General features: G+C 42.7%; 1 protein-coding gene across 5 annotated transcripts in view; it reads right to left on the reverse strand.

Moving 5' to 3' along the window:
* PPP1R12C (protein phosphatase 1 regulatory subunit 12C) overlaps window positions 1–13,439 on the reverse strand; it is a 114,478-nt gene that overhangs the window by 24,094 nt on the left and 76,945 nt on the right. The window contains exons 9-14 of one of the 5 annotated variants that reach the window (XM_075839910.1): window positions 12,310–12,398; window positions 9,895–10,017; window positions 4,702–4,884; window positions 2,823–2,951; window positions 544–638; window positions 136–279 (exon numbers count right to left, since the gene is read on the reverse strand). In XM_075839910.1, the coding sequence (XP_075696025.1) occupies window positions 136–279; window positions 544–638; window positions 2,823–2,951; window positions 4,702–4,884; window positions 9,895–10,017; window positions 12,310–12,398 (763 nt within the window). The remainder of the gene's footprint in view (window positions 1–135; window positions 280–543; window positions 639–2,822; window positions 2,952–4,701; window positions 4,885–9,894; window positions 10,018–12,309; window positions 12,399–13,439) is intronic. The other 4 variants (XM_075839911.1, XM_075839913.1, XM_075839914.1 and 1 more) reach the window with 4 other exon arrangements.

A 13,439-nucleotide genomic window follows, 5' to 3' on the forward strand; every position in this document is an offset into this window, starting at 1 on the left:
AAGGGATTAATGTTTAAATCACAAGAATGCAAGGCTTGATAATCAGCCTGCAGTGATCGTCACAAGTGACCTGGACCCCCGAGGAGAAGAGAAGGTTTTAGGAGAAGCAGAACATGCAGGCGAGAAGGGTCTTACCTTCGCTTGTCTTTGGCATCAGTACTGGAGCTTGTGCTGGAGGACGAAGTGGAGGAAGTGGCAGTCATGCTGGACAAAGTGTTTGTGTGCAATTGTGTGGTGGGAACCATGTCAAGTTTCATCTGTAGTCCACCTTCTAAGTCTCTATTAAGATGATCGAAGTAAAGATTTGGTTTTCTAACCATTACAAAAAGCTTATACCCAAGACTTTACAGTCCATATTACTTCAAAAACTAGAAGTTAGTACAGCTTGATACAATGATATGGTTTGTGGGTGATTTTGTATTAGATTAGTGGAGAAATAGGACAGAGAAAGAACCACGGTGTTAAGTGATTTGTGGATTAGAATACAGGTGGGTGATATGAGGTTACGATGGCGGCATTGGGCTCGTGACCGGCAATACTTACTCTTTCTTGGTGTCTGGCGGAGATTCCGTCTCTGGTAGGCTGAATATCCTCCTTGTTGGAGTAGGAGCAACGCGAGCCATACGTGGCTCTTTATTCTAGGAGATGGGAAAAGAAATATAAGTGAATCCTTTCCTCTCACTCATTCATAGAGGTCATCTAAAAAAGCCCAAACACCAGGAGAATAACAAAAGGGCAAACATCCAAGTGTACATGTATAATATACAACATGCCACACGCTATATACAGTATGCAAAAAGCCACACACATGATCACATCATTGAAGGATTCAGTACAGACGCATGGTTACATCTACATTACATTGTCGTCATTTATAAGAGATGGGAAGAATACATATTCAGTATCACTATAGGACCGGTCATTACATGCAGTTAGTACACAATGATGTTTCTCTTTGCACAATACCCATTCCAGCAATTATATAAAGGCTCATAAACTGGATGCTTCTGTGTGAGGCCTAAGGGGATGATGACCATATAGTTCCCTCAGTGTGCAGATCTAACTGTAGCTGTAAAGACCCCTCTTTACTAAATGATATTTCAAGCCACTGACCAATGATCATCATTACGATCCTCGCTGCCAACGGGAAGGCATTTCCTCCCAGCCCGGAGCTTCATTAAAGGGAACCTGTCACCAGCATTTTAGCTATAAAGCCAGCAATACCTGGTGAAAGTGGGTGAAAAATCATTGTCATCTAAGCTATAAATATGTTCTAAGTAAGCTCTGTAGCTTTAGTATTCCGTTTTTCAGTGGTCCCACGCCGTATGCAAATGAGCAGAAAAGAGTCAAATCTTCATCTGAAAAGAGTCAGGTTTTCATTCCTCCAGCGTCTCAGAGTGGACTTCACCTCCTTTTTGATTGACAGCTTCTTAGCCAGTCAGGGTCAGACAGGTGGCAATGGTGGGCGGGGTTAAGAAGCTGCATCCCAGAGGGAAAAATAATTACCATAAAAGGCGGGAAGAGTTTAAACGACGATATTTACAGACAGAGGAGGACTTCAGGAAAGAAGAGAACAGGAACGCACTCTGGACAGCTGCGGCCATTGAGGGGTCAGGTGAGTTTAACAGGTAAGATGTTGATGACAGGATCCCTTTAATGCAAATCGACAGATTCACTTAAATGGGGCAGAGCTGCAATACCAGCCACGGCCAATAGACAAGAGTGAGTTGGTTACTGGAGAAAACTTATATTCTCAGGCAACGCCTTTAAAGAAGCAGTCCCGACAAAAATGTGTATTCCCTGGCCCATTGGAGAGGCACATTATGTAAATTGTGGTGAAGGTAATCTTCTTACCGGTGGCTGTATGTGTGAGTTATCCACTCCCTTCTGCTCCTCAGCTGTGTCATGTGACCAACAATAGGACTCTCCAACCGCCACAGCGTCTCGTGTGGACAGGAAGTCAGTTTCTCCATTCATTACTATCACCGCCACGATGTGAGTCTTATAGGAATGAATGGAGAAACTGACTTCCTGTCCACACGAGACGCTGTGGCGGTTGAAAAGTCTTATTGCTGGTCACATGACACCGCGGAGGACCAGAATGGAGGGGATAACTCACACATACAGCCACCAGTAAGAAGATTACCTTCACCACAATTTACATAATGTGCCTCTCCAAAGGGCCAGAGAATTTAAAAAAAACATTATGGGAGTGCTTCTTTAACTGGAGTGAAGCGGATTTCCCCCTTCTCTTCTGTCAGCTTTGAGCCATGTGTAATATGCCATGTCAGTCAAACTGGTTGCTAGGGATAAACAGCCTAACAACCAGTCTTCTTTAATAAAACGGTTAGGCAGCTCATCCCTAGTCTGTCTTACATTACCCAGGCCTTCTGCTCACATCAGAATTACAACTGACCAGAGGGCAGAGAAGGAGTAGAACCATGCTTTTCTACAGATCTTACCGCCACATTAACCATAGTATTGACACAACGGAAAACAACGTAGAAATCTTTCCATTAGAATCCATGGCGGCGCACGAGGCACCTCACCACTACTTCTTAGCGAATATTGATAGGCAGCATTTTTAAGAAGATCCATTCACATAAAACAGCTGCGTCCATTGTGTACATGAAACATCAGCCCTCATCGGACAGGGAAGACTGAAGTAATACATGAATTATAATGCGGTATACAGTACAATCATTACACAGGACATCTATTACACGACACCACTCTATTCACATATCTAAAAGCAAGCTTTGTTTTCTTGCTGCTGCAGCTACTACCGCTATACTAAAGCCCAGCTATTTGTACGTCCCTACCACTGAGACTTGTAAGCTTTTTTCCGGCGGACTGCACAATGGTTTACTGTGCGTAGTGACGCGGCTGCTCACTGCCACCGCTTCTAGATTTCTTTTCCACTTCTGAAGGATCTCCCAAATGTCTGGCTTCTGAGATAGCAGAACAAAGAAGGACTATGTAACAAACATTGAACAACTAGAAAGATTCACCTTCACTTACCAACAAAGAAGTCAGAATTAAAGTCTAAGGCTGTACACACGGGCAAATTGCAGGCGTATTTCGGCACAGAATATGCCTCGTAATACACTTGCAAGACGCCTAGGACAGCCCCATTGATGGGACATACGCAGTGTAGACCAGACGAGGAGTATTTGTACGCTGATGAATTCAAACACGCCTCATAAAAAGAAGTGGTATGTCACTTCGAGGCTTTTTTGAGGCAGATTTTTTATGTTTCCAATGGACTATGCGCCAAAAACGCTTTGAAGAAACACCTAAAAATACTAGGCAAATTTGCCTTAAAAACGCCTGGTTTACAGGAGCCTTTTCTAGGCGTATTGCAAGTGTATTCTGAGGCACATCACGTCCAGAAATATGACTGCAATTTGCCCGTGTGAACACAGCCTAACCCTACTCCAAAGCTAAAAATTAAGGCTTGAAGCGGCAATAAATGGACTTGATCCGCAGCTTAACGGTCCATGTGACAAGGACGAAACACTTTGAATCTTGTTTTCTTTCCAGTTTTTTATTCCCAATTTGTTTTTCTCCATCATGGATGGGAATGATGGTCCCAGGTTGTGCCCATTTAGTCAGCCATTAAAGGGGTTATCCAGGTTTTTAATATCATTAGACTGGTGGGGGTCCAACTCGCCACCCCTCCCAATCAGCTATTTGAAGAGGCTGCAGTACAATACCTCGCACAGCCGATACGAACGAAACGGCGTGTGCAAGGTACAAACGAGAAGGAAACCATGCAACAATGAAGAGGCTGCGGTGCTCGTACGAGAGTCGGACCCCCACCAATCTGATATTGATGGCCTATTCTAAGCATAGGCCATCAATTTTAAAAACCCGGATAAAACCTTTAATACAAATGGCATCCATCCAAACGGTTTGCTTGTTAGCAGAAATATCAGAGTAATGTCATATAGGTGTGAACTCGAAATTACAGTAGGAAAGCCCCTCGAATCCAGCAGCTGTACAGTGTGAAGACCCTCATATTTCCGCTTCCTGGACCACTAATCGTGAAAAAAGAGGGGGTCAGATATGGCGTGGCATTTCCTACAATTGCACTGGAATCGGACAGTTCTTCACATTAGTTTTGTTTGGCTTTCCATCTATTTCTCCACTCTCAGCCTAATAAGTAGGTTAGTCTTTGATGAAAGCAGTGACTAGAGAGATTTAAACTTGAAAGAAATCCATAAAGAGAATACTCTTTCCATGTTTTAAGCCGAACAGACACACTAGATAGTGGTCTGTGACCAGGAAAACGACATGAGTGATGGCCTTGGACTTATGCCTGGAAGAGTACCATAACCATAGACAGAGTCCGGCTGGCTTTTCTACCATCATGCCAGATCCTTACAGTCTCCTCCTCTAGTGATTGTATTAAGAAAATCTCAAGCATTTCGATTTTAGTAGAATTCTCATCGGAAGGAACCCTCATAATGTTACTGGGGGTAGTCCAGACTGCTCTCATGCTACAAGGTGAAAAACACCTTTTGGTCTCTTTCCCTCAATAAGTGCTGGCATGATACAATCGTAAACTGCTCAAGACCAAATCAATAATTGTAAGACATATAAAAGGTACCCCCGCACATGAGTATACGGAGAACACCTTCAAATAGGAATCTCCTCTCACTTTACTGATCAATAGAATCAAATTAATGAACTGCTCACCCTCTCTTGGGTGTCCAGTCGGGGGCTGGATGCAGAGCGCTTGATTCCTGGCTCTTTGAAGCTACTGTCCTCTACCTTGGCATCTTGCAGAGCCCCGAAGCTGCCAGTTTTCCGTAAGCCTGCCCTCAAGTTGGTAAAGGAAAGCTGGCATTTCTCTGTGATGCTGCACGGTGCCCTAGAGAACTACAGATACGGAAGAAGGGTATGTATAGGGGATTGTGATGGATGCATCCCAATTTTGCCACTCAAGAAAACAAAATCACTTCTGGCATATACATATAGATAAGGACGAGTTGCTGATTATAATAGGTTGCAATATAACAAAACTTAATAGAAAGCAGATATGACTTGATTATCTTGTAAGACTACAGGATGATGTATATATAGAGAAAATGAATATTAGGGCAAAGCAGTGCGAGCACGATGGTAAAAAACATGCTGGAATAGATGGAGGCACCACGTAATGTCATTCATACTCTAACGTGATTCCTGATCAATGAGATCAAAAGGTTGCCCGGGATTAGAAAACAGTGCCACTATTATCCATGGGCTGTGCCTGGTATTGCAGTTCAGCCCCACTCACTTGAAAGGGCATGAGCGGCGATACCAGTCCATAAACAAAAGTGGTGTGGTTTCTTGAAAAAAAACAAACGAGAAAAACAAAACAAAAAAACAGACCCTTGTTTTGAGACCCGGGCAACCCCTTTGGGTCAATATGAAGAGCGTCATCTCGTATATAATGGCTTTTGCATTGTAACCCTAACTAAGATTAGAACGAGTCATTATAGAAGCCAAAATGTCTTAATCCAAATGGATTCATTTTGCGAATAAAACGTTTTATTGCTAATATTACATAGACGTTGTAAGCACAAACCATTATACAAGTCGATAGAAGCAAAAAGGGTCAGAAAAGCCTAAACATTCAAGCTCCTCTTTAAAATACATATATCAAGAAAACAGACTAGATCCTCAAAGAGCAACTCCAGCGACGTCACCCATCAGACATTTAGGACGTATCCTAAGGCTACGCCAGCAGTGTCTATTGTCGGGATATCCCTTTAAATGAGCCAGTAATATGCTCACAGCAGCGGTTACTTACCAACCCCAAAGAATATAGCATCGCCTAAAAACATTGAAATCAATGCGGCATAATAGAGGGGATAATTCAGAGTTCTCCATTACATTCATTTTAAAGCATTTCCTCGATGAATATATCCAAATATAATTGTGAAGATCATGTGTGACTGGAGTCTCTCTTTAAAGAAACCACACGCAAGCACGAATGGGGTAATGGGTAGATATTCTCCTCGTTCCTGGAAAGAGTATTACAATTGGTGCTAAGCAACCAATCACGTCACAGCTTTCATTTTCCAAAGGGCCTCTGAAAAATGAAGGGTGGAATCCGATTGGTTGCTATGGGCAACCACTCCCCTTTTCCTTACAATAGTTGTAATAAATCTTCCCGTTGCGTTACACTGAAACCACCTGAAGCATGGCCGAGGCTGGAGCCACACACAGCCGCTGTGCATAAGAATAGATCACATTTTTTAAAGCTTATATAGTATAAGTAGTATGGTACAAAAAGAAAAGTCATGGGGTAAAATGTGCGCTACATTAGTTGTACCAGTCATGCAGCAAAATCCCATGTGTGACCCCAGCCTGACAGGACATGCTATAAGCGAAAACGCAGCACCAGGCGAGCAAAATAAACAAAGGAAGCAGTCTCGACTCCGATTCATGAACAAGGACCTGTCTCCTCTCCCGACATGTCGGTTTTAGTAAATACTTGTATTCCCCATCAAAAAAACTAATTCTAAAGCATTTTTTAATAACTCTTAGTTTTGCCATTCCTCTGCTATTCCCCCGGGAAATAGTGGAATAAATTGACAACTAGGCAATACCATTAGCCTTCTTGATAGGGTGTCGGACATTGCCAGCGTTGATTGGACAGTGACAGACCGTTTATACACCCCCGTTTGACAAACGGAATGGTAAAACCCTTTATTTATACATTTCCAGGAGGCATAAAAGAGGAACAGCACGATGCAGAGTTGAAATCAATGGTAATGCAAAGGGAAAGCTATGGTTTCCGTTTATGGGTTCCCCTGACGAAAAGGTCTGACGGAACCCGTGAACAGAACCCCGACACAGATGTGAACGAGGCCTAATCTTCATGCATAAAGCAGCACACGCATGCAATGGATGATGTGACATTTACAAGATATAAGACATTTGATTATAATAAGCAGTACATCAATATAGTAAGTCGCGGCATTATGTGCCACTAAGGCTGTGTTCACACGAGCATGTTCGGTCCGTAATGGACGGAACGTATTTCGGCCGCAAGTCCCGGGCCGAACACACAACAAGGAGCCGGGCTCCTAGCATCATAGTTATGTACGACGCTAGGAGTCCCTGCCTCTCCGTGGAACTACTGTCCCGTACTGAAAACATGTTTTCAGTATGGGACAGTTGTTCTGCAGCGAGGCAGGGACTCCTAGCGTCGTACATAACTATGTTGCTAGGAGCCCGGCTCCTTGTTGTGTGTTCGGCCCGGGACTTGCGGCCGAAATATGTTCCGTCCTTTCTGGACCGAACATGCTCGTGTGAACCCAGCCTAAATGTTAGTCAGAATTTTGGTCTGATTTTAATATATAGTCCGGTTATAATCTACCATGAGGAGAGCATTCACGTAAAAACATAGATGAACAAAAACGTATACAAATGGCTGCATGTAAAGAATGTACTAGTGGATAGGTCATGAGTCGTCTGGTAGTGGACAACCCCTTTAAAAGCCAGAAACAAGGAGGACAGGAAGGTTGTGATAAAGACACTCGACGCCAAGGCACTGTTCACATTAGCGGTTAATAGAGCGGTTTGTATAGGTGGTGTTTTTTTTATAGTTATTTACTAAACACCACATGTGCAGTTTTTCTGGTGGTAAAAATCAAGGGGCGAGGGACCACAAAAATGCCCGGGGTGAAGCATGCTGTGGTTATAAAAGTCGTAAAGCCTCAGCAATTATTAACACAAACACGTGAACGCTAAATGCCTGAGCACGTTCCCGTGACCGTGTGTACAGAGCTCAGCGGTGTCATTGTACTCCACCATATAAATACTTTTATCGATTGCTATAAAATGTGGCCAATGACTAGTTCGCTGCACTTTTTTTCTCGGTCGCATGGCACGCATACACACAAGCACCGTACAAGAGTGATGGGATCGCCAGTCACCAGCCAAATTATTTAAATAAAAAAAAATCCTAATCAGTTTATTATAAGGATCTGAACATGATTTACAGGTCATTTCTTTTAGAAGCAAAACCTATGGAAAATCAAACGTAAAAACTGCGGCCATGCATTTTAGGGTCTATTTACACTGCAGTGAAAATTTGGCATACGAGTCGGTAAATGCTGCGGACACATAAGCAAAACATGTCCATAGACCTGTATGGGGCCACTGGATGCCAAGAGAGTGCTCTTTTTTGGAATTTGCTGGGGCGGTATAGGTCAGTATACTTGCATTTGTGCTGTATAGGAAAGTTCAGCATATATAGAGCGCAGTATACAGGTTATTACAATGGTCATTGATGAGAAACGTGTATAACTGTATGTCATAAGAGGCATCTGTAGGAGGTATACAGGAGCAAAAATAAAAAAAAGTCTTGCTCCACATTGTGTGAATGGTATAGATTTTTAAATATCTGGAATAATGGTGAATTTCCTTTAATATGACATTTGATAATCCATAAAGTCTGATAATCCGGCACTCTCTTCCATCACAGAAGTGCAATTTATTTTGCAGTTTTAAGCTACACGGCGACAATGGTTTCCACGGCCAACGATTGCAGTTTTGCGCCCCCAGCAACATGGGTAATAAAAGTTAAGATGGTTGCTTGGCGACCAGCAATTTGCCGCGACTGCGAATCCCCAGCCGCAAGGAATCCAATTCTGGTGGACTTCTTGTGACTGTGGTGTCGTGGTAACTTGCGGGTCGCAAAGCAACAGTATTCACTTTCGTTACCTGCAATGCTGGCAGTGCGGCCTGTGCCGTTGCCAAAGTCGCAGAGTAGCCCTAAACTAACGCTCTCAGAATCAGAAGAATGAGCAGAGAATCAATAAGGAACTTTATCTAGTAAAAACACTAGAGTACAGAATTTTAGGTTTCTATTTAATTTGGGGTTTTCCGTCTGAAGGTTGTATATCCTTATTTGCTTTTCAATGACCGTCCAAAAAAATAATCAAGTATATTTGCCAATCCGATAAAGTCCGTTCGCATTGATGTCAGATTAAAGGAGTTTTAGTGTAGATATGAAATCTTTTCCCCATGGAATAAAATCCCACATCGGCCAAAACACAAAATAAGGATGTGTATGAATGTAACCTATAACTAGACAAAACCGGAGTCTGGCGCAGGGTACTGTAGTAAGTGACATATATTGCACGGATCTACCCACTTGCAACCTGCCAACGAATGTGGGTAGAGAAGTGCCAGGTCTCAGATTGATGCTTTTAACAAAAATAAAAGCAAATCTGTAAATTTCCAGTGCGGGCAACTGGAAATCTGCTTTAAAGAGGATCGGTCAGCTCTCCTGCCATGTCTTTGTTGGTAAATTCTCGCATTCCCCATTAAATAATTCCAAAGCAATTTTTCCTTAGAACTCGTGTTGCATCATTCCTCCTGGAAATGTAGGAATTAATAGACAACTGGGAACTGGGTGTTACCATTCCCCCTGTCAATGGGGCGTTTCCCTGTACATTCTTAACCTGTCCAACAGAGCCGTCATTGTCAGACTGCGTAAACGCACGCCCGATCAACATAGATAGGTAACCCGCAGTTGTCAATTTGTTCATACAGTTCCAGGAGGAATAACAGAGGAACAGCACAATGCAGAGTTCTAAGAAAAGATGCTCCAGAATTGTTATTCTATGAGGATTACAAGATTTTAATAAAAACAGACATGTCAGGAGAGGTGACCGATCCTCTTTAACTTGCAGTAGAAAAACATACATTTTTGACAAGGTGACAGGGAATCTTTTCTAATAAAACTGTATAATATTTGGGTATTTTTTTTATATCTTTTATAACCAAGGAACAGAGGAAAGAAATAAGGGGGGGAAAAAAATACAACACCACAAAAACCAAAATGAACACGCACAGGCATACACTACAAACAAGACAAATGTTGCTCACCGCAGCCTTTTGGCCTCTTTGGGGCACCAGAATGATGCCGGTTTTGCGCAAGCTCTGACGCCACATGGAGGGACCTATTGGTCCAGCAAGGGGCAAAATGGGAGTGACAAAGGTGAGAAGGGGCTGGCGGGATGGAAGGAAACACACAAGCAGGCACACAATAGACATTCACACAGTAAAAGGGAGCAAGTAGGGAAGCCGGGGGAATGGAAAGGAAAATTAATAGAGAGAAAAATTAAAATCAGAAAAGTGTAAGAAAAACAAAAACAAAAAAACAACCAGACACCTCAGATGAAAGGGACAAGGTGGCAGGAGGAGGAAAATGAAAAGTGGTTAGAGACAGAAAGGGAAAAGACAAAAAGACAGAAGAAAGATCGGTGCAGAACTAGCAAATTTATCTTGTGAAGTTTTTCATACAACATAAGCACAAGGTGACAGAAAACACCATTTATCAAAAGCTTCCACCCAGCGTCAATAAGCTCCAAACAAGGCTCGAAGAAAAGTACTTTAAAGTGTAGCTCCGATTTAAACACAAAAATATTTGGGTAATTCTCTGCTAATCTCATAGATTTTCAGCTGGCAGATGGTTGAGGGGGCAGGCTATAGTCAAGGGGGTGTGGTTTAACATTATTTGTCACCTATTGCAGACCGAGCAGTGGGTAAGGCGTCCTGCAGCGGCCACTTATCTTCTTTAGATATTTCTCAGTTTTGAATACAGTAAGAGAGAATAGGAACAAAGGAAACGAGATTATGGAAGGGATTGCTGGGAGTTTTTATTTTCTTGTGTATTTTCTATGTTCAGTGTCCCTTTAAGTAGACTTTTCTTCAGAAGAGAGTGCTTCTTTAATGCCCTGGGCAAGGCAGTCTAAGTGTATGATCAAACGCAGCAAGGGTCGTTCCATAAATGTGAACAGGATTATTTTGGCAAAACCCTTTCAAAAGAGTAGGACAGTTGCAGAAATTTCTGCGAAAAATATTCCGTGTGTGAACATACCCTTAAGGCCCATTCACACGAACATGAATAACGTCCGTGTGCTGCGCATGGAAATCACGCGCAGCACAGTTACCCATAGATTTCAATGGGGCCGTTCACACTGCGTGTCCTATATTGGTGTGCTTTCACGCAGCTACGCGCCCATTGAAGTCCATGGTTGCGTGAAAACCACGCACTGCACACTGCACAACTTTCACAGATTAGATGTTATGTGCACTCGGAGCTACACTTTAATGATGAAAAGCTCTGGCATTCTGCAAGGCATTGAACATTTGCTGCACAGAAACATGCACGCGGCCAATGAAGTAATGGGGGAAAGAAGCAATATCCTACAACGATAAAGTTTCGGAACTAAAAGTCATGCTGCCGAACACCTGACAATAACAGTGAATAGAGACAATTGTTATAGCAATAAATTAATAAAGTCAATCAAAAAAACCTAATAAGTATCAATATGTGGATGGGCATCATCCTTGAATATCCCCTATTTGCAAGCCATTATGATCATACAATCCTAGCTGCAACTTTAACACCTCCTAATAAATCAATAAAAAAACAAAAACACAACACTTTCCATATGTGATGCGATCATCTAAACGGAGCCGTGTATAACCATTCCCATCTTCTGATTCATTTGCTGGAATGACCGAGCTTTTAAGTTATAGCAGCTGTAAGAAGATCAAACATATGTGACTGGGCGCTACTGCCAGATTTGGTGCGTCTAATGCCAGTGCATGCCAATTATGTGTGTAAGTGCCTGCACCCATGGCACCCTCACTGTATAGGTGCCATTAATGTGGTCTTGTATAGTGCTCAGCATTGGGAGCCCCAATAAAGACGTAGCACCCGGTGACATGTATTACTTTGAGCATCTTACAGCTGCTCTATCTTAAAGGATTTGTCAATAAGATACATCCCCTTTAGTTCAAAGATTTGCCATTGAGCACGTAGAGCTGTAAAGGAGATCCCCTAAAGAATTAGCCAGTAGTATGTGTGTAAGCGGAGCGAGCAGTGCTTGGCTTCACAGACTGGAAGTCCGGGGCTGCAGTGTTGTGGTGATCTCATGACAACGTTTCATTACATGGACTATGTTCTGTTTTATGAATTTGGAGGAGTTACAAGAACCCAATAAGAGAACATCACAGTGCCGCTCTCACCAGATCATCGTCAATATTATAGGATTTACTGCATTATGCAGATCTCACGTAGCTATAAAGAAGTGTGCATCTCCCTCCCGATCCCACACAGATGCTCCTTCACTATGCGATTTGCACAGAAGGTACACAATGCATAGGGAAGGCAAAAGAAAGCTAAATGTTGGCAAAGATCTGGTGTCCAATGTTAGTAAAAATACATATATAGGAAAGGAAAACGAATCAGACAGAAGAATAACGGAGGTATAAATACAGACTTGGTCTTACCTTTTGGTCAGGTGACGACGGGCTCGGAGTGCTGTTCTGTGGCTCTGGCAATAATCCATTTTCATTGACCTGCACATTCGTTTTAGAATCTGTAAAGAAAAATAAAGCAGTTACATTTAGTAAGTGTAAGGAAATTCTAAAATAGCTGCTCAGCAATCCAAATGACATTGTTTATATAGCAAGCCATCAGGAGACCATTGAAGGGGTTCTCCGGGACCTTAACAATGGCCTGTATTTAGGATACGACATTAATGTTAGATCTTGGGGTCTGTTGTGAATCTAAAAAAACAAAAAACAAAACAGAGTCCAGTACAACACAGGTGAATGGGGCTTTTCAAAACCATTAAATATCTGCAGCGGTTGGTAGGACTTTCACACAACATGCCATCCATTCCAGACCTGTAGATCCGTATTTTACTTGTGGCAAAACGCGCTTGTAATGCATTTGGATATTCAGGCTAGTTTCATCCTGTATTTTTTTATGATGCGTGTGAACTTAGCAGAGGGGTACTAGAGTTAGTGAAATACTCAGCACCTACACCAGATGTACTTCTGTAATTTACGCATTATTATTTTTTAAATTATACCGGTTGATTATCGCTTATGAAGAAGAAGGAGAAGGAGATTCCCCCACTTTGGGAGACAAAAAAAGGCTTCACAGAGACAGGTATGGGAAGGACAAAAGAGAAAAGGGAAAGTGGGGATAGGAATTACAACTGAACGGCACATACATGAAGAACAAGCAATAGAAGGTAACCGGTCAGCAGGTTTATCGGCCTCAGTTTTGAGGGTAAAATTAGGGGAGGGGAAGAGCATTTTACACACACCTCTTTTTCTCAATCATGCAAGTTGCATGACCGAGAAACCAACCCTTGATTTCCCCAGCATGGTCGCAAGCGCCACTCTCTGCTCTGCGTGACGGCTCTAGCGGCCAACCAGGAGACCACTCAAGCGGTCACTGGTAGCAGAGGGGCGGGGCTTGCAGCGTGCAGTGCAGGAGCACTAGCACATCAAGTCCCGCCTCAGTGGCAATTTCGATTGGTGTGTTGCGGATCAAACATTTTCTCGGTCATGCAACCTGCATGACCGAGAAAAATGGCATGTTTAAAATGCCCTTCCCCTCCCTTTTA

The sequence above is a fragment of the Rhinoderma darwinii genome, chromosome 10, assembly GCF_050947455.1.
Source record: "Rhinoderma darwinii isolate aRhiDar2 chromosome 10, aRhiDar2.hap1, whole genome shotgun sequence".
Taxonomy (NCBI): Eukaryota; Metazoa; Chordata; class Amphibia; order Anura; family Rhinodermatidae; genus Rhinoderma; species Rhinoderma darwinii.